Below are 21075 nucleotides of genomic sequence, written 5' to 3'. Positions count from 1 at the left end.
GTAGCCTTTATCTCCTCATTCCAAGTACTCTCCTGCCATTGGTACCTGTCTGCACCAGCAATCACTACTTTCATGTCTGTTACCATACTTATAATTTATTAATAACATATAGGCCTATAGAGGGCATCAAGGTAGACCCATTATTTTATTTTTTTTGTGCTGTAGATCCATATAAACAATGAAAGACAAAGATGAAAAATTCATTTGTAACTATTTTGACAGGTGTTTCTACCAAAGTTTTGTAGATATTAATCTGCAACATAAAAAACTGTATTTTGTGTGATGTGATATTAAGGGGATATGATGGCAGAACATGTACATATTTATAAAAAAATATATTCATATGACAGTTACATGCTTGTAATAAAAGGTTGAGTAGATTAATTACCCTGTAAGTCAATTCAAGATCTTACAAGACCCATAGACCCTACTCTGTCAAACATTAATTTATATAATCGGTATTTACAAGCAGTTTTGACAGGCAATGTAAGATAGAGCAAAATTAAATCATTTACCACCTGAGCAATAGGCCTAAATAACATTTTACTGTAGACGGCAATAGTATTTAGTTGTTAGAAAGGCATACTCTTCACTTCTAAAAATAGAAGGCAAGGTGCTTGTTATTAGCACCTATTATTTTTTGCAGTGTTTGGTTCTCATTTTTGGTGAAATTGAAGGCAAAGTTTTCATTTTCCTTGAACTGATTCATAAGGAAAATATTTCAGGATGGATAGATAGGCTTGGTAGTGTTCATATCAGTAAAGAAGTTACATATGAACAATACACAGAAAGGCAAAATCAACATTGAGGTAAGAAAGAGAGTCCTATCAGACCTTTGCAGAAAAAGTTGTTACTCTGTACCAAGGAGTTTACCAGTAACTTGGATGGAAGTGAAGGATTTATATTAATTGGTTTATTATTGCCAAGTGAACAATTAGATCAGCTTGCCAGTGCAAAGTTTGGGGAGACAGTACTTTATGCTTAGTGATGAGGGTAATAAACAAGGCCTTGTGTATAATTTACATGTAGTTGTGACAAGTATCAGTCTATTACACTGCCAACTTACTTATTAGAACAATATTCCAGGAGCTTTTCCTATAGTTATTAAGCTAGTGTACAGAGCACTAGCCTCACCTGAACTCCTCAAGAAATGTACACATATGTAAATACACAGAACCTTAAAGAGAATTTACTTTGGAAAAGATGTCCATAGACAACCTTTCTTCACAGCCATTTGGTAAAATTAGCTGCTTTTGAACCTGATGTAGTCTTCAATGATATAAATTAAGACAGGATTGTCATTCTTGCAAAGTTTGGATATGGACCTGGATTCTTTGCACAAAACACAGTAGGCCTACAGAAATTCAGCAACATGCTTGTCATGAAAGCAATATGATACTATTCTGAACATGGCACAATAACAAAGAAGAGGAGAGGCAACAAGAGATTTGCAGAGGATCATGAGGGAGAGAAACAGTGTAAGGAACTCCATTGCTTTTATCATTTTCACGATATTCAGAACATGTGCATTTTTCTTTCTTTTAAAATTATTTACAGGATTGTAATGAAACTTGACATACTATTTCTACATTAGGTAATGTAAATTTTGACTGGAAGCATTTCTTGATATGTCTATTATTTTCGCAGGTGGGATCTCACCAAGAGGTATTAAAAAAAAAAGCTGTTAACCTCCATCTAACAAACACCTCAAAATATCATTTTGAAAGACTAATTATGACCCAAGATCCAACATCATTAAAACAAATAAGCATAAATGGTATTGGTCTTATATTTGAAGTAGGCTACAATGAGCCACTGTTGTGAAGCTTTTGTTGGAATTTTCACCCTGTCAAGAATTCTGGCTGTAGTGATCTATGAATGGCATCACATATAATAGGAACAAATCCACTGACGTATTGTGAGCAATCCTAAATCTGTATGAGTCACCAATGTCCAGAAACCTGTAGGCCTAAATAAATATATTTCCACTGTTGATTGTAGCACCTTCAAATTATGAATTCAAATTGATGTACATAACAGTTTTCAGTCCTTTTTATCAATACTTTATTAGAATCCTGTAGAATGCAAAGAAATGTACCTGCCACTAATCTTTTATTTGATATATTTTGCCACGGACATACAGTAGTTGTTTCGGAGATGAACATCACTTCTGACTTTAAACCTAAAAAAAAATCATTGTGAATATTGAATTTAACGATAGTATCAGCCTTTCCTCAGAACTTACACTTTTCCTGTAATTTGTCTGCCTGATGTTTATTAGTGACTTCATTTCTTCCTTATACCGTAATTATTGATGGGCATTCGGTACTAGTTTCTGAATTTTTCTTCGTCATTCCACAACGAAGGCACACTTTGGTGGAATTCTCCATGGCGCTTTACCTCGTCCATTGCGATCGTCTGGTTCTTTCCTTTCTCCTGATATATTCATAGGTTAGAATCCTATTTCCACCCGACTTATCGCTTTCACAACACATTCTTTTTCTCTCGTGAATATGAATACGTCTGTAGCCTGTACGGTACGTACGGTACTGGGCGGGCGTATCAGCTGTTTCCGTGCAGTCGATCCCTCTCGATCGATGAGCAGTGTGACAAGGTAAATTAATTTAGTCGTTAGTACTCGATGCCAGTTGGTCGCTCTTGATCGTTCGATGCCCTGTGTGACAGCGGGCTAAGTCTCATAGTGCATTTGCACTGCCGGTGGCTCCAAGTAGCATATGCAGTACCTCCACGGTTTGCACTAGCCGTGTATCTTGGTGGGTGTGCTATATACCAACTGGTGAGCCCAACTTAGCATACGGGGCCAAAAGGCTGGCAACCAGGAATGAGTTAGCTGGAAAATTTATAATGTCCAATAACTGACCATTTATATTGGTATTATGATCGCTGGCAGATCGTAAAGGAAGCCCCCTATCAGCAATACCGTGACCTAAAAATAAAAGAGCATCGCCTGCTGCTGAGCCTCCGTGTACAGCGAGCTCAGTGAGTGGACTGCCTACACTAGGGCTATGCCCATATGCAATGTCACTGTATACGAACTAAGTGCTCTGAGCCACACAGATTTTATTCAGCAATTACAACATTGTTGCCCTCATAAGGTCTTGGGCTTTCGCAGTGTCCAGAAAACAAGCAGAAATTCTATACATTTTGCAGAGAACTTTGCTCCACGTCTTCAGAAGAAAATCTTGACTGTTCACGAGGATGACCTCTCCGATAACGGTTTGAATTTAAGAATGCCTAAAAGCTTACCGTGCCTACAATGATGGACATGAAAGCATCAATATCAATGCTACTGTTGACTTTACAGCAAAATTATTTATGATTTAATTTAGAATATTCACCAAAGTTTCACTGAAATCAGTCTGGCCCAAATCAAACAGTTCCGTTATAGAAGGCCTGCAATCCTTTGACGTTACTAATATTTGCACTTTAGACAAACAGCCTAGCCTTGATAAGCAACGTTCATGTTACAAATCTTAACTGCCTTAGGAATTAGAGACTTGAAGACAAGCATAGAGCACTCGTCAAGTCTTATACACCAGTAAATCCAACAATATGTAAAACATTGTAAGGAGAATGTAAGAAAATAATGAAAAAAAATCATGCACAAAAAGAATTTCGCAACAGTCTGCTAGACATTTCCCTAACAGTTGGCAACAGTTCGCAAATCGCTGGCAGATGCTCCTATCAGCAATCCTGTGAACTAAAAATAAATGAGCATCACCGGCCGCGGAGCTTCCATGTACAGCAAGCGGAGTGGAGTGCCTACACTGGGGCTATACCGGAAAAAAAAAAAAAACCTCTTGTACACAAAGTGCAAGTACAAAAAATCATTACTAACAAAGGGAGGTCAAAATGTCCGCATGACTGATTTAGTTCAAACTTTGTAGGTTGGTAATACTAAAACACAAAAATCACTGATCTCTATACAAGGATGGCTGTAGCTTAGGTAGCGGTAAGCCGAATAGAAGATGACTGGCGTTGTAAGATGGCAGCGAGCGCATGGTGCAGTAGACCATGAGGAGCGCGCTTGCTTTGTTTATGCTTAGTTCAGGGACGCCAGGCCTCCTGATTGTAGTTCCACGGGTGTTCTGTGCAGTGTTATTGCAATATGCCACACATTTACAAATCAATTAAGATCAAATACATCAATTAAAAATCACTAGTATAGATATTTCACTCGCTGAATTGAAACCACGTGTCACTTCTGCATGTCAGAAAAATATAAACAAACAAGGGAACCATGCTTGTATTACACAAATACGAATTTCTAAATGTAAATAATACAAATACATAATATATTTAAACTATCAAAATATACATGTGTGGCAGATATAAATTGAGTACTATTTGGAAGAGGTACATCATTCTCTCCACCAGCTCAAATTACAACATTTCCTAACATAACGGAATTGTATTGCTCACGTCGTAAACAAGCGACTATCAGCATGCCGAAGTGTACTTCTACGGCAAATACGCTGCGAAATACTTGAATATCCAGCGAAAAACACACAGTAAACTATCATTATGCCGTTACAGGAGAAGTGGGCGTTTCTGGGCTTTTAAATGTCCTGCAGGCTCATATTAAATGGCTTCTACAAGCTTTGAACAAGCCGGAATTACTAAAATAAAATTTTCTGAAAGAGGAAAATAGGGCTATTTTTATATAAATAAAAAGAAAAACAGAGTTTGGCTCAAAATGCGAAAAATTCAGTCATACCTCCCCTTCAGAATACATAATTTTGTGGAATACATGTATAAAATTTGCAGCAATGTTTCCATAAAGTATTTTCCAATTGTATTACCGATCGCTAATTGCATGTATTCAGCACCTAAGTAAATATTTGTCGCCCGTTATTATACACTCATTTTTATTGCTATCCCGGAGATTTACTGACCTCGGAATGACGTGCCGGTGATGTCCTTATGCTTTGAGTGAACATGTCCCTATATTTTTATATTATTCCAATGCGCCATTAATTGCGACTTAAAATTGATTATATTATCATTGCTTCCCTACAGGCACCGTGCAGATAGAACGAAATGCTACTACTAGCGCTACATAGTGGCGCGTTCTGAAACAAGAGGTGAGGCGTAGTACGTGAGTCTCAGTTCAACATGTGTGACATTCGAACAAGTTGTGGGTTTAAAGCGATTCAATTCGGGGATCTAAACGAATCATCATGCAATAAAAGGAAGAAACCTTGTTGTCATTGGCCACGTGAACGGCATTGAAGAGTTAATTTTGAATGGTTTCGGATATATCACAGGAAAAGTCACCCAACAAACGTCTGCCACTTCGCCGTCTTTTATCGTGAAACTTGAGGCAGGCAAGGTGTAGTTTGGTGACAATTTATAAAGTTTATTTAGTAAGGATTACTTAATGCCAAGTTGTACGCATTTTTACTTCGTGTTCAGGTTGAACAGAATCGTAATGTCTCTACCAGCGAATATTCCTGCTCTGCCAGTGCCAGGAACTTGCAAACACATAGCTGCAGTAGTGTATTATATAAATAATGAAAGTGTTGTCTCCAAAACAGATCGTCCGCAACAATGGGGAAAACCGAGCCCGAAAACGTCAACAGAAAAATACAGAAAAGGCAAACACGTAGAAGAACTGTTGGGTAAAAAGACTTTGGAAACATCTTTTCCCCCCCTTCGAATTAACTCAGGATATTTTAAAACACATCCCTTGCAGGCTTCATAAAATGCTTCGAGCAGAAGCAAGTACTGAAATCGAACAAACGTGCAGGGCTGTAGTCACCTCATTGTTAGACAGGCTAGTGAACGATGTGGAGAGAGAAGAATGTGAGGAAACTGTGACACAGCTATTACATTTACAAGTCTCTAACAACGTGCGCTTGCCAGACAAATACACCTTTCACACTGTGAATGACGATATGATACAGATCATATAATTAAAATCTCCCTGGACACTATCTCAATGAGGAAGCCCTCGATGGTTTCAAGAAAGGAAGATAAGAATATCTACTAGCACGAAAGCACATCGGATCAAAACTAGGCGACATAACTTTGATATTTTAGCTCTCGCTTTTGTAACTGAATCTCCAACTGGGGGAGCTGCTTTGAACAATCTTTCTTACGGAAGTGAAATGGAAAATGAAGCAATAGAATGCTATGGAAGTTCATTTGGTGTTCTTGTTATTCGATCTAGGTTAATAATCCAAAAGAAACAACCTTGGATTTGTTGATCTCCAGATGGCATAGTTATCAAAGGAAATGTAGCGGTAGAAATTCAGTAAGACTTACATTACTTTTATAGCATGATAAGGATGTAATATGTTGGAAATCTTAAGTGGAATACCTTGTGGAGGAGCGATTTGTTCACTGCGACAGTTAAGAACCCTCCCGCCATCCCCCAGATATAATTTTGCTTTTATAACCTAATAGAAGTTATCACGCGCCATAGTCCATCGCCTAACTACGTACCAGCATTTCCATTGGGTGAGACGCTACGGGATATGACATCACTCCTAGCAATGAAGTAAGGAAATTCCGTTACCAACCCGCGCACAAGAAACACACAACTGCCCAGACCAATGGAGGTGTCACGCGGGATACTACAGGCCTAGGGCCGCTTCGCGGCTTCTAACCTGGACGCCCCCAGGCCCAATGGCTTTGTGACTGACCAATGGTCTAAGCAATCCAGACCAATGGCTTCGTCACGCGGGATACTAGAGGCCTAGGGCCGCTTCGCGGCTTCTAACCTGGGGGCTTACGCCCCCAGACCCCCTTTGCTTGATCCAGACCAATGGTCTAACCAGTCCAGACCAATGCCTTTGTCACTGACCAATGATCTAACCAATCCAGACCAATGGCTTTGTCACACGGGATACTAGCGACCTAAGGCCGCTTCGCGGCTTCTAACCTGGGGGCTTAGCCCCCAGGCCCCCTTTGCTTGATCCAGACCAATGGTCTAACCAATCCAGACCAATGGCTTTGCCACTGACCAATGGCTTTGTCACGCGGGATATTGGAGGCCTAGGGCCGCTTCGCGGCTTCTAACCTGGGGGCCTACGCCCCCAGACCACCTTTGCTTCATCCAAACCAATGGCCTAACCAATCCACACCAATGGCTTTGTCATGAGATTCGTAAATAAAAGTAGCGCCGCTGCACTAATGAGATTCGTAAATAAAAGCGCCGCTGCACTAGGACTAGTTCTTTATACGAACAGTTGGCAGCTCTGTCCACCGCACGATCAAGTCCTTCGCGAGAAACAAATGACAGTGCAATCGTGCCTGGATGCGTAGCGCTGGAAAATGTAAGGTGTTCTGAACTTTTGCCAATGTAGCTGACAAAGTATTAGAAGTTAAGTGTCCATCTTCCTGTAAAGCTAAACCAATAGTAGATGAGTCAGGAAATGTGCGAGTACGTTATCTTTACTTTGACGAGCAAAATTACACACAGTTAAAAGACAAATCATAATTATATATTACACATAAATACAAATACTGATGCGATGTACATAACTGGCTTGGGAAAATGTGATCTATATGTGTATAGTAAAGCACAACAGTTGACAATACCTATTAATCAGGATAAGTATGTCGAGGAATGTCCGACTAAAATGACAAAGTACTATTTCAATAATTACTTGCCAAAATTAGCGGTATTCCTAATAATAATTAAGTATTTATTTGTCATGCTTGTTGAACATTGAACAGATAAAGATGTAAACAAAAATATATAAAACAAGCTGATGGTAGAACAATTCTCAAACTATTCTTCAATTATTGGAGGTTGCAAATTCGTTAACACGCAACACGTTTGCACGTGTGGAAAAAGTTCTGTTGAAAATTTCTGTATTGTATATTTTGATTCCTTGAATACACCTTTCTACGTGAATTCTAACACTCGCAATATTGTAAGTACTCTCAACTCCCTCAGCTGTTAATCTCCCGTCAAGTAAGAACGGTGGTGTCACGATTACGACACCCCGGGCAGATAAGTTAGTTTTGATGCCAGAAAATCCTTAATCAGCCATGACCTCATCGCCAGGTTGAAGGAAAGTTAATCAACCACTATCGGTTGTTATGACTGAGTCGCTAGCTCTTCCACCGTAACATTTAGATTTAATGTCGATTATACCACTAGGCGTGATTGCAATTAAAACTTTTGCAGTGTAGCAACCCTTGTATTGAGAATAGAAATACTCTGACCTACTTGGGGAAGCTATTCAACCCTAAGTTCCGCACAGTCAATGACTGTGGCGCGGCGATCGAGTGGTTAAGGTTCTCCACTTCACTTACGAAGATAGTTTGAGTCACGCTCCTACAAAGTTTTTTTTTTTACTGACATTTTCTGATCCCCTTTTTCCTTATGTAGCGAAGGAGAGGAGCAGTTAGTCACTGTCTAACCACATTGTGTCGTGTAACAGTTGTGTGCGATGTAACCAGACGTGCTCATCATACGTTTGATTGGCATCGAGATCTCTCTCGCATGTAGAATAATGTTTGAACGGAAGTGTTTTTTAATGTGAAACTACGCAAAAAGGAAATGAGTTCCCGGGAGAGCGAACAACAAATAAACAGTTGAAAAGGGCCATGGCTTACATCGAGCACCTTCTTTGTATAAATAGCTTACTGGATCCCGGCAACTCTGTAGAGATTACAGAAGAGGGAGGCCGAATTATTGGGAAAGAGAATTTTTAATTAGAAATAGAAGAAAATTTTTTGAAATAGATGAAAAAGGGGGGAAATGTGGGGGGTAAAAAGCTGGTAGCAGCGTGACTCAAACTCGCCATCTTCATGACTGAAAGGGAGAACCTTAACCCCACTACCACCTTGCCACAGTCACTCGTTTGATGGTACCTGGCATGCTAAACCTCTAATAACTTTTTTTTTGACAATTTGAGAGTTGCGCGCTACTACTTTGCCAGGATTTTTTTTTTTATGTAGTACTACCAACCTACAAAGTTTGAACAAAATCTGTGATGCAGACATGCGACCTCCCCTTGTAAGTTATAAAAAACAACAGCTTGCTAGCCTCGAAACTGGAAGGCTCCTAACAGACTGGAGGCGGAAATAAATATTAAATATTTTCCAATATACATTAGGAAGGCAACAATCCGAATGCTGTGTAAGGGGGAAAGGAGATGCAGATGACCCGAATGCTTACAAAGGGATCGTGATGGAGCAAACAGGTTTGAAACTCGTAACGAGGAGACTGATAAAATTATTTGGATCCACTGTTACCAGAGGAACGATTTGGGTTTAGAGGGAAAAGATCCACAACGATGACACTGAAGAATTCACTGAATCACATTAGTCATGTCCTAGAAATGCCACGAGGCAAATTGTGGCATTCATTGACTATTCCAAGGCATTTAATTGGGGGAAGGCTGCTCATAGATAAGCTGGAGAAGTTAATCGGAACATCTAATGTCACAAACACTAATATCAAACCTGCTGGCTGTGAATTATATACAGGTGGGCAGTCGTCTGTTCATCATACTGGATGCCACTGACTATAGCAGTTCAAAGTGATCCACACAACCCTATATTATTTAATGCTTTTACCTCAGATGTAGCGCCAGAGATAACAGAAAAGGCCGACACACAAATGTACTTGTATGCTGATGACATGGCAATTGCAGCTGAAGACATAACAGAACATGCAATGAATGTGCTAGTGTGCTGGACAAATAGAAACGAAATGAAATTAATGGAAAGACAGAACTAGTCCTATTTAGGAAAGGAGGTAAAACAAAGTAAGCAGAGCACACATCGTGTAATAACATCCGCCTTCAGAGTAAGCAATTTCAAATACCCAGGTGTAACCTTGCAGACCTCATGCAGTAGTTTCAGGATCCTTATAAGAGCTAGAATAGTTGCAGCAATGAAAGCGATGAATGACATTGAGAACATTGCACGAATTGCAGTAAGAGACAACCCCGGTGCCCTTTTGAGTAAAACTGCTACCAAATACAGTAGAGACAATACGCGACACTCAGCGAGATATCGAGGGACAGCTATTCGATCTCTCTCTAGCAGATTGACCTGAGAACTACTGATTCTGTCATAAGAGCATGTGTATTTGTGTGTGAAGTTTTTGGTTTTATTTATGCGTTTTCAGCGAGTTGACATAATTATACTCCGCACGGCCTTACTTCTAAATTGAAGTTTTGCAAAACAAATGAGCATCGCCTTCCCTCTGTTGCCAGCGCGCTACGCCTGCGAGAACAGCTGATGCAATATGACCGCGGTAAACAGCCCTTTTAAATTGTAATACAGTACTCAGAAAAACGAATGAATATGGATTGAAAACAAATTCACAAGAACTACACTTTCTAACAATATCTGGCACTAAAAGAGAATATATTATTAACAATAAAAAAGAATGAGGAAATAACACATCACTAACGGCTAATGGCTGGCACAGAAAGGAGGTTATGGCCTACAAAGTGAACACTCCATTGATCTCAGTCACTGGAACCCTCCAACAATATGAAAAACATGCTAAATATTGAAGGAAAATGCAAAAGATCGCGAACCGTACCGAATACCATTCACGCTGAGCGAGATAGGTTAGCCACGTGGCAAATGTAAATATTAGAGTTGGCAACTAGGTTTCGAGATCGTGCTCTGCCGATATAAATCGATATGAATGATAGCTTGGGATTGGTTGGATGTCTATGCTTCAGCGCATAACCACCAGACAGAGCCAAAATCTGCTAAAACGTCAATTTAGAAGTAGAGTCGTACGGAGTATAAATAGCGTATGTCATTCCTTGATATCTCCTCTCAACATGGGGGGAAATGTATGTGCTGTGTTTGGCTGCAGTAACTATGAAATAGAGAAGAATGCACGGTCTTTCTTCAGTTTCCCTTGTGACAAGAAAATGTAAGTAATATTGTGCTTGCATATTTGAGGCGTCCAGATGCAAAATGCAGTAAATCCACTTTTGCTCGAAAATGAGTTCTTGCCACCATTTTATTCTCTATCCTGTCGTCTGTTGATTAGACCTTTAAAACTCAAGCAAAACTGCTTCCGTCTGCTTTAAATCGCACCCTGAAAACAGCCTACAGATGCAAAAGTGTGTGTACCCACATCTCTTTGCAAAGCAAAACTGAGTGAATCCATTTTATTCATAAAGAAACAGAACTTGGTGTATCCTTACCAAGCGCCATTCCTTAAGGTGGTTTGGAGGTGCAAAACTAGCTTAATACACACCGTGTCCTGCGTTTGAATAATGCTATTTTACAAGCTTTTTTTTCTCCATGGATGTTAATTCTGAGCTTGTGTCAAGTTGGCCCTACTGGACACAGTAATAAGCCAGTTGTTAACTAGTCCTTTGGCGCGCGTTTTTCTTGGCTTGTTTGTGAATGCATTAACCCCTCAACGCCGACCTCTATACGTGGTATAGACCCTCTTTTCTTCCGTAGCCGCCGACCTCTATATGTGGTATAGAGCCATACATGGTTTCACATTTACGGCTATAGCGCGAAGAGTTTTGGAGTTAGATATGCAAATTGTTTTGTTTCCAAGAAGACATTTTCGGGTTTATCAGTGTTGTAAATAAGAATTGAAAAATCGTTATAATGTAGTTGTTTTTGCAAGGATAATTATTTGTCAAGTAAGTCTGAGCACTAATCTCTTGCTTTTTGTAAAGTCTGTTTGCTTCATTCTTTCCCACAGAATAAAATAAAGAAATGATGATCTGAGAAGTTTGTCTTTTCGTGTGATGTTCTTTGCTCTATTTGTACATTGGAAGTGTGATTTATTTATTATATTTGTCTTTATTTCTCAGCTTGTAATATTTTCGTAACTCTCCACGAGCGCTCTGTGTAGGCATCAGTTAGTGCTGCTTTCTGTCATACGATACGAGAACCAGTTGTTCATCGTATATATCTCGTTTGAAAGACGTTATCTCGAACTTTTATTTGAAATATGTATCGAGTTGGTTTGTTTCGTCATAAATGTTATTCCCCTCATTCAGTTTCGTCCTGTTGCTTTCGGTCTCGCTGCAGCTTCACCAGTCTGTGTGATGCGCCGCGCTCAGCCGTGGTATGACTGACAGTAACGTGCCTGAAATATTGTATAATTCAGATGAAAGTTTAGTCGGAAGTAGTAGTGACAGTATAAGCAGCAGTGATAATGAAATAGATGATGTAGCAGTGGTAAATGATGAGAGTGACGAGGAGGAAACAGTACTGGGAAATTTTGTGTAAGAGACTATAGATAATTATACAAGTCAAAGAGAAGTTTTCAACGGTGAATTCTGATTGCTAAATTCCGTAATAATACTCACACAGGTCACAGAGACAAATATTGAGCAATTACCTTATCGGGTTAGCTGGTGAAAGGTTTGTTTACAAAATAAGCTCGGGAGGGAGGGGAACGAAATATTCAAGGCCGGCGCGCATCAGATAATACAGTTCCAAGGCTGCAGGAAAGACATTTTATCAGGAAATTAGCACCCAAGAGTTGAAAATCCAAACCTCAGAGACATTGTATCCTGTGTTCAAAACACGGCGAAAAGAAGACGTCAGTGTGCTGCTGCCAGGAGTGTGACTTGAGTCCCTGTCTCAAAGAGTGCTTCGAACTCTATCACACGGAACTAAATTACTAAGGAAATGTGAAACAATTATGTAATTATCTGCATGTACATAGTTCTGTCATAAGGAATTCCAAATTTTGTGAAAATCGGGCTACTCTTATACTTGTAGTAACGCTTTAAGTGAATCGATGTATTTCAGTCGCGCGTAGTTGAAATCTCATCCGGCCGTGGGGTAGGAAGCTATTTCAATGGCTGCGACGCTGAGGGGTTAAGAAAGTTTGCAGTGTGTTAGTTGGGCAAAATATAAACATTGCATTATAATTTCCTCCAGAATAATGGATGTTACTAACGGAATACGTGTACAAGCAGTTCCAAGAGGGAAAGACCGTAAGAAATTATCAAATCCTATTGACTGGAAGAGGAAGAAAGCAAAACGCATGAGGTAAGGTTAAATTGTCAACTGTAGTATTTTGCGCTACTTCACTGCATGGAAATAACGAGAACTTCATTTAGCAGCATTATCTGTAAACTGCATATTACACGATTATAGGTCAGATTTTAAGTTAACGTCAAAAGGGGTTGCTTTATATTGCCAAAAACAGGAACGATTGCCTCGAATAGACTAAAAATAAAGCATTTAGTAATCGTGTTTCGGAAAATGCTGTACATGAATATCTGAACTATCAAGGCTTTCTCCTTATTGGAACTGCTCTTTTCTAGATATTCAAGTGGGTTTCCAGTTCGATCTCACTGCAAGCATGGGGCTTCATCAGCATACTTTTATAAAGTCCCAGACAAAATTCAACAGGATAAGTTTATACTTATACACACAGCAGTCGAATCACCGAGGCGGCGGCGAGTAGAAACAGCGGACTCCAGGAAAAATATAAGTACTTCCATTAGGTACTACTTACCACATATGAAAGTAGGTAACCAAACTCAACAATTGCGTGTGTGCCAGAAGATTTTCATCAGTGTTCTCGGTGTATCAACAGCAAGAGTACAGAGTTTGTAAGCGGTACTTAGAGACAGGAGATGCTCCAGTTGAAAGAATAGGTGGAGACCGAATGGCAAATAGTTATCAGGCACAAAGGGGTGCTGTTAAAGAGTTTATTGAAAGGCTGAAACCAGTGGAAAAAACATTACTAGATTGTTTATGTCCAGTGAATTATCGATTTCAAAGCTCTGGAAAATGTTTAATGAAGATCCAGAGAAAACTGTGGATAACGTTATGTACGAGTTTTTCAGGTCTATCTTTGTATCTGATTATAATATCAGTTTTTCTTCCCCAGCAACTGACTGCTGTTCAGTGTGCACCAGTTTAGAGCAACAAATAAAGCAAATGAGATCAGGTGGAGATGAGGTTAAGAAACAAGAACTTACAACACAACTTGCTTTGCACAAAGCTAAGGCAAAAGCTTTTTATGACGAACTGAAATTTGAGGACAATGATGAAATAACCTTCACATTTGATTGCCAGAAAAACCTTACATTGCCTAAAGTTGCAAGATCAAAGTGCTTATTATACACGCCAAATGTATGTGTACAATTTTATGATCTGCCAAGGCCCAGAGTGCAAACACGTTCGGCCTGTCTCCACCTTCTTCACATTCCCCACTGATTCTCCCCTCACTGCAAAATGTTTGTGTGTGGTGAGCAGAGACACTATCGAATGGGACAATGTTACCGGTGTTGAAATACTCTTCTTTCAATTTGGTTTGAGCAGAAAATTTATCTTCTCCAGCTCTTCTTTTCCTTTATCTGTGCAATTATACCAGTTATTTCTGGAACAAAGATTCAGCTGACAACAATTCTTAGAGCCTCCAAATTACAATCAGAAATAGGCCTACTTGCACGTGATCTAGTTTTAGCTGATTTCTGTGAGATATCCCAGTGGAGTCAAACATGAGAAATCTTAAACAGCAACAAGTTGCAAATAAAATTTTAATCCTGAATAAAATGGGGGAAGTGAAGGAAATTTTGTTTGGAGCTTTCTCTACTTCACTCACGAAAGAAGACAAAGTGGAGGATTATTCATAATATTGCCATATCTCTGGAAGAGAATTAGGCCTACCTCTGAAGATTCACCTCACCCCACAGATTATCTGGAAACTGAGGGGAGAAAGAGGATAGCCCTTCAGAATGAACTGTTAGATATAAAAATCTATAAATCAAAACTGGAGGCTTTGAAACTTGAGACTTGGTTGGGCCTACCCAAGTCTCAATATACAAAGGACCTTAGAAGTTTGATGACAATGTAAAATGTTATTTTAACAAATTTAGTGGCTGAAGAAGCTACAATTTTGCATTTATATTTCATTATTTTCTCCTGTATGTTAAATATTGAAGGAGTTTGTGTAAATTACTGCCTTTTATATGACATTTCACTGTACTGTATATTTTACCTTTATAAGAAATTTTTCACTTAATATATGCTGCTGCTGGAAGAGGTACACAGTCAAAATCTAGTTCACCATTCCCATTTTCAACAGGTTTTGTGTTGATCACATTCTGATCTTGGCGTTATCTTAAACATTACAAATTGTAAGACAATAAATAAAAATATTGGTTGCAAAAGGATTAACTCTAAGATGATTGAAACATGGAAATACACTGACTGAGCTACTGTCATGGGATATCGGATCACTGATGCGCAGGTGTGTTGTCTGCGCACCACACGCCCCCTGTGCCAGCTGTGCATGTGAGAGGTGTAACATGGAATGTCGTCGTGAGCTGACACCGTTCGAACGGGGTATGGTGATCACAAAATTTACACAAGGAGTAATTTTAATACCACCTATTCAATACAATTTATTCTACTATTGTGTGGTCAAATACACATAAAAATTATCAGAATTTTAAAGGTACATGATTTGCCCACTATTTATTGGGCATCATAAGCTTCATTCAATCTAACACACACTGTTCTGAGGAATCTGCTTAAGTTCAGAACAGGTTACATTTACCAACGCACGCATCTAGGTGCGATTGCACTGTCATTTGTTTCTCTCTCACTCGCATTTCGCGAAGGGCTTGATCGTGCGGTGGAATGAGCTGCCAACTGTTCATATAAAGAACTAGTCCTAGTGGAGCGGCGCTACTTTTGAATTTACGAATCTCGTAACAAAGCCATTGGTCTGGATGAAGCAAAGGGGGTCTGGGGGTTAGAAGGTTAGAAGCCACGAAGCGGCCCTAGGCCTCTAGTATCCCGCGTGACACCTCCATTGGTCTGGGCAGTTGTGTATTTCTTGTGCACGGGTTGGTAACGGAATTCATTTACATCATTGCTACTAGTGACGTCATGTCCCATTGTGTCTCACCCAATCGAAATGCTGGAACGTAGTTAGGCGATGGACTATGGTGTGTGATAAGTTGTGTTTGGTTATAAAAGCAAAATTACTTCTGGGGGACGGCGGGTGGGTTCTTAACTATCGCAGTGAACACATCTCTCCTTTACAAGGTATTCCACAAAGATTTCCAAAACATTGAATATAACAGAACATATACTAAAATCACCTTGGAAAAATTAAAATGTTCAACTAGAAGTAATTGTCACACATTGTTTTTTATTTTAAATAATCCATGTCTGACAATGAAATGGAGCTTTTTGATAAAAAGCTTGAACAATATATTTCACGCTTGGAGAACAGAATGTCAAAACCAAGGCTTCACAGGATAAGAACAATACAGTTAAAAGATACAGTATTTGATCAGGTTAAAGTCAAATATTTAAAATTAGGATGAAAATACGTAATCGAATTGGAGGCGGTATAGATTAAGACATCTTGGAAAGGTGGATAAAAATCTTAGTATGTCAAGAAGCACTAACAAACATCGAAGAATTTGCCGAAAATGCTACTAAAATTATCCACATAAAAGAAGGTAGGTCAGACGACAATTTCGTGTAACCAGAAAATGCCTCATGTAGACGTGGATGTCCATAGTAAACAATGTTGTCATTTCATTCTCAAGATGTAACGTATGTCCTACTGTATCTGCAGCGTTAGTCTGAAGTTCCTATCGACACTAATACCTATGATATGGTGGAGGTATGTTGATGAATTTGTGGTCTGGACAGAAGGTCGTGAGAAACTTCATCTACTTCTAAAGCACCTAAATCAGCAACATCCTTCAATTAAATTCACTATGGAGATGCGAGTTGGACGGATGCCTTCCTTTCTTGGATGTTCTAGTAAGAAACCGGACAGCTCCTTGGGATATGCCGTCTATTGTAAGCCTACCCACACAAATTACTATCTTCATGCAGATTCTCACCACCATCCAGCACAAAACAAGGCATTCTTACGACTCGCCAAGAAGGCGAGACGAATTTGTGAGCCATCAAATATCGAGGTGGAAATGGAGACGCTCAAAGGTAATGGTTACAGCGATTTGCAGATTCATAGAGCCCTGCATCCCAGAGAAACGACCAAGTAAAGCTCACAGAAGGAAGAAGTGAAGGCAACTGCCTACTTTCCTTACATTCACAACAACACAGACCGAAGTGCCAAGGTCCTCCGCAAACACAATATAAAAACAGTGTTGGGCACCGCCACTAAAACTGCTCACAGTCTGAGTAAAACCAAGGACAAATTGTCCCCACTTTTACATCCTGGGGTATAAGGTATTCCCTGTACTTGCGCTAAGGTATACATCGGCCAAACATGCCGGTCGATTGGTTCCCGTATCAAGGAACACAAACGTGATATTCATCTCTACCACCCAAGCAAATCGGCAATAGCTGAGCACGCTCTATCGTCGGGCCATGTCATGTTCCAAGATGCTCAAGCTCTTACCCACACTAGACACTACAGGTCCAGGACTGTATGAGAAGCTGCGGAAATACGTAGAAATCCTAAAAATGTCAACAGGGATGCTAGCTATCAAATAAGTAAGGTGGCGCTTCAGCAAGCGGGCCGGCATTGGTAATCATCACTAAAGATTGAAAAGGAACGTTTTACAATACCTGGAGATATTTTTACGCTTGGAATCTGTTGGTATTTATTATGTAAACACGTAATACCATACCGTGAGCGTTTTGCTCAACGCGCGCGATCACTCGCGTTACTTTCATCCTAGCGACCACTGGCGCGTTAAGAAGCCTTTCTCGTGGACAGTCGAGATTTTCGTCTGATGACGCAGAGCACAGTTCTCTGCGAAACGTAAAGAATTTCACCTTATTTTCTTGACACGGCATAAGCCCAAAAGCCTATACAGTATCATGTCTTGAAGTACGGGCCGTGAAAGCATCAATGGCAACAATAAGAATAGGTCAACAGTTGTAGTACCAGTACACACTAGGAAATCAATACAATGAATAAAGTCGATATAAACCTATTAGTGGAGACTTTTAGCTAATAATGGTGGTAAAAGGGGAAAACTTAATTGACGAACGTCACAAATCAATCCAAAGAAAAATATAAAAGCCTGCACAGAACATGAATATTCAATCAACTAATGTTCTGTAGGCTGATAACACAGCACCTACACTACAAAAGAGGAATGCCTGTTCGTTTACACTTTGCAACTAAAATAAATATCGATACAAAGCCCAGCTGAAAAGAAAATTAAAGCTTGAAATATAAGTAAATGATCATTGGAAGGGATAAAAAGTACCAGTCATAATACATTCAAATTGTTCCTCTTTATGACCGCCATACTGGAGCGAAAGAGCTAAGGGGGTGCAAGATGCCATTTCCAAATATTAGGCTACTTACAGAATATATAAAATTGATAACTCACCTTACGAAAGCAAATCCTCGACTCTCTCGCGAAAACCTGTCTCGGGGTATATAGATATCGCCTACTTCTCCACATCTCTCAAAAACGCGGCGCAAGTCTTCAGGCGTTGTTCGATAGGTCAAGTTATCCACCTTTAAGGATACCATTCCTTCAATACGAGGTGGAGGCCTCCCGTAACTCATTTTCGCGATTCTATGAAAGCACTGCTTTAATTAACAACGCTCAGATTCAAAGAAAACGATCCGACACTACCAAGCGTCTCAAATGAGCTTCGAGTTGCAACAACATCCAACAAACGCAATTGTCGAGTTCAAAATGGCGGAGTCACAGACCTCGTCCGACTCTCACCGATGATGCCGGAAGTATCCAAAACTACTACCAATCTCAACACAGATCCCTCATTCATAAACAATAATTTTTATCCCTGAAAGCAGCAATATCGTTCATCATACCACGAAAACAACTTAAAATCAAATACATAAGGAAATCAAATAGATCTGTGAATTATAAGAAATAATAGTTGCATCTTTATATTTTACAGGATACTACTGTGACTAGTGTAGTGGAGCATTCTCTCACAACGATAGTCAAATAAAAATCTCCTCACAGATAAACTTCAAAGGAGCGAACTAACCTTACAAAAGCAAATCCTCTGCTTTCCCTGGAAAATCTGTCCTTAGGTATATAAACATCGCCAAGGCTGCCAAATTTCTCAAACACACGCCGCAAATCTTCTGGAGTCGTCCGATATGTTAAATTACCTACTTTCAAAGATATCATACCGTCTATTCTAGGAGGCGGCCTTCCGTAACTCATATTGTAAGAAAATGTAACTCAGCGATATTTGATTGGTCGTACGATTATCTATTACTTAATAGTGATTTCTTCATCCACATTGATATTCCCTGTGTTAGCAAATAAACTTCCTGAATTGGAGAGATAATTTTACTTGTGACAATATGGCGACCGCGTAGTAGTGAGTGACGTCAGTTGCTATGGAGATTGCCATCCGCGTCGTAAACAGTTTAAAGATGTTCATTATTACAACTTGATTCTTGGTTATTTAATTCGGATGGAGTCTTTTAGCATGATGACATCTGCGCTCTTGAACTCAGCTCAGATAACCGTACTATTCACTAATAGAGTTCCCGTTCAGTAGTATTTAACATAAATGTCGTTAAAACGCCAACATCATTCGAAAACGAATTGTAATATCCTGCGAACCTCAGCTAAGAAACTTGATTATTAATCTTAAGCTAGTGTACGCTTGCGACTCCAGTACCTATAGCTCTGCAAGGAAGCTATTAGATTTTAAAAATATTGGGCGTAAAAGGGAAAAAACGAGGGCTCAGAAAAAGGCGAGAGTGTTGAAATAAAAGTCCGTCAGTCGGAGGAGACTAAATAGACCTTAACGGACACCGTTCTGGTCGCGGTAAATGAGTATTATCTCCTGTGTTTTTCCTGTGTTATCCTTATAATAAACGGAGCATTTTAATAATTTCCTTTCCTGCAATCAGAGACTGAGTTCGCAAAGAAACGGCTTGAAAATTGAGGACTACAACTGGTTAACACAGCCTTTGACTCAGCGGGTTCTGTGTTCGATTCCCATTGGTTATTTCCTCTAGCTCCCGGACTGGATTTTGTGTCGCCTTCAACATTTCATCCTCACTGATGCGGTAGTCGCCCATGGTCGTCAACTCGAGACGCCTGTACCAAGGCCGTCCAGTTCAACTCTCGATCAAAGTACGTGGGATTTTTGAAATACAGATACACGATGTTGTGGTTCGGATTCCACGGAAAAATGGTTCATGTTACATTAAACAGTAAGTTAAATTTAATTGGATGGATGTTTACCACTTAGTCCCGTTTCCTGATACAGGATAGGGGTTGAGGTGAGGTGAAATTATTCGGTATGTTTTGCGGCCGGATACCCTTCCAGCCTCAGTTGATGAGTCATTATAGACCTACTTGGAGAGAAACTATGACGGCCTCAGTTTCTGGATGGAGCAGAACCAGCAGTCAATTAGCCTACTTCCTGCTCTGAAATTTGGAGCGTGGGTTGGCGACCACAGGGCCCTTAGCTGAGTTCTGGCATTGCTTCCACTTACTTGCACCAGGCTCCTCATTTTCATCTATCCTATCCGACCTCCTTTGACCAATTCTTTATTTTCCGACCCCGACGCTATTAGGTTTCCGAGGGCTAGGGAGTCTTTCATTTTCACGCTCTTCGTGGTCCTTGTCTTTCTTTGGCCGATACCTTTATTTTTCGAAGTGTCGGATCCCTTCCCTATTTTCTCTCTAATTAGCGCCATATAGAGGATGGTTGCGTAGTTGTATTTCCTCTTAAAACAGTAATAATCACCACCACCACCTGCTGAGTTAACGAGTTCAAAGTGATCCTTGTTTGGTGTGGAGAGGTTGCCAAACCAGTTTCTTCCACGTTCTCTTCAGTTTTTGTCCATTCTTCGCGTCGAGTGCAGTAGACGATTTAGCAACTCCGGCTACAAACCAAACCAACCAAACACCATGCCGCAACAGCCCCAAAGGAACATGGCCTACGAAGCGACCGCTTCTCAGCCCGAAGGTGTCGTGTGGTCAGCACGTTAGTTAGCTCCTCAATTGTAATTACGTAGGCTGGTGTAAGTCCGAACCGACACTCAGATACATGTAGAAATCCCTGATCTGGCCGGGAATCGAACCCGGGGCCTCCGGGTAAGAGGCAGGCATGCTACCCCTACACCAGACGTAGCAAATCTTACAAGCAAGGACAGTGTCGTGGAGCGTGAGACTTTAC

The 21075-nt window shown here is 40.0% G+C and overlaps 1 protein-coding gene across 3 annotated transcripts in view; it reads right to left on the bottom strand.

Moving 5' to 3' along the window:
* SC35 (SR family splicing factor SC35) overlaps positions 1-19237 on the bottom strand; it is a 47632-nt gene extending 28395 nt beyond the window's left edge. For 2 of the 3 annotated variants that reach the window (XR_010860596.2, XM_067150454.2), the window contains exon 1: positions 18282-18613. Coding sequence is in view for 2 of the 3 variants with exons in the window: in XM_067150454.2 (XP_067006555.1) it covers positions 18282-18463 (182 nt within the window). In the remaining variant the exon portion in view is untranslated. Of the gene's footprint in view, positions 1-18281; positions 18614-18915 lie in introns of those variants that run through there. The other variant, XM_068228444.1, reaches the window with a different exon arrangement.
* Between the last annotated feature and the right edge of the window lie 1838 nt (positions 19238-21075).

The sequence above is a fragment of the Anabrus simplex genome, chromosome 6 (assembly GCF_040414725.1).
Source record: "Anabrus simplex isolate iqAnaSimp1 chromosome 6, ASM4041472v1, whole genome shotgun sequence".
Taxonomy (NCBI): domain Eukaryota; kingdom Metazoa; phylum Arthropoda; class Insecta; order Orthoptera; family Tettigoniidae; genus Anabrus; species Anabrus simplex.
The sequence above is the reverse complement of the archived record's forward strand: the minus strand, read 5'-3'. Positions and strand labels throughout refer to the sequence as shown.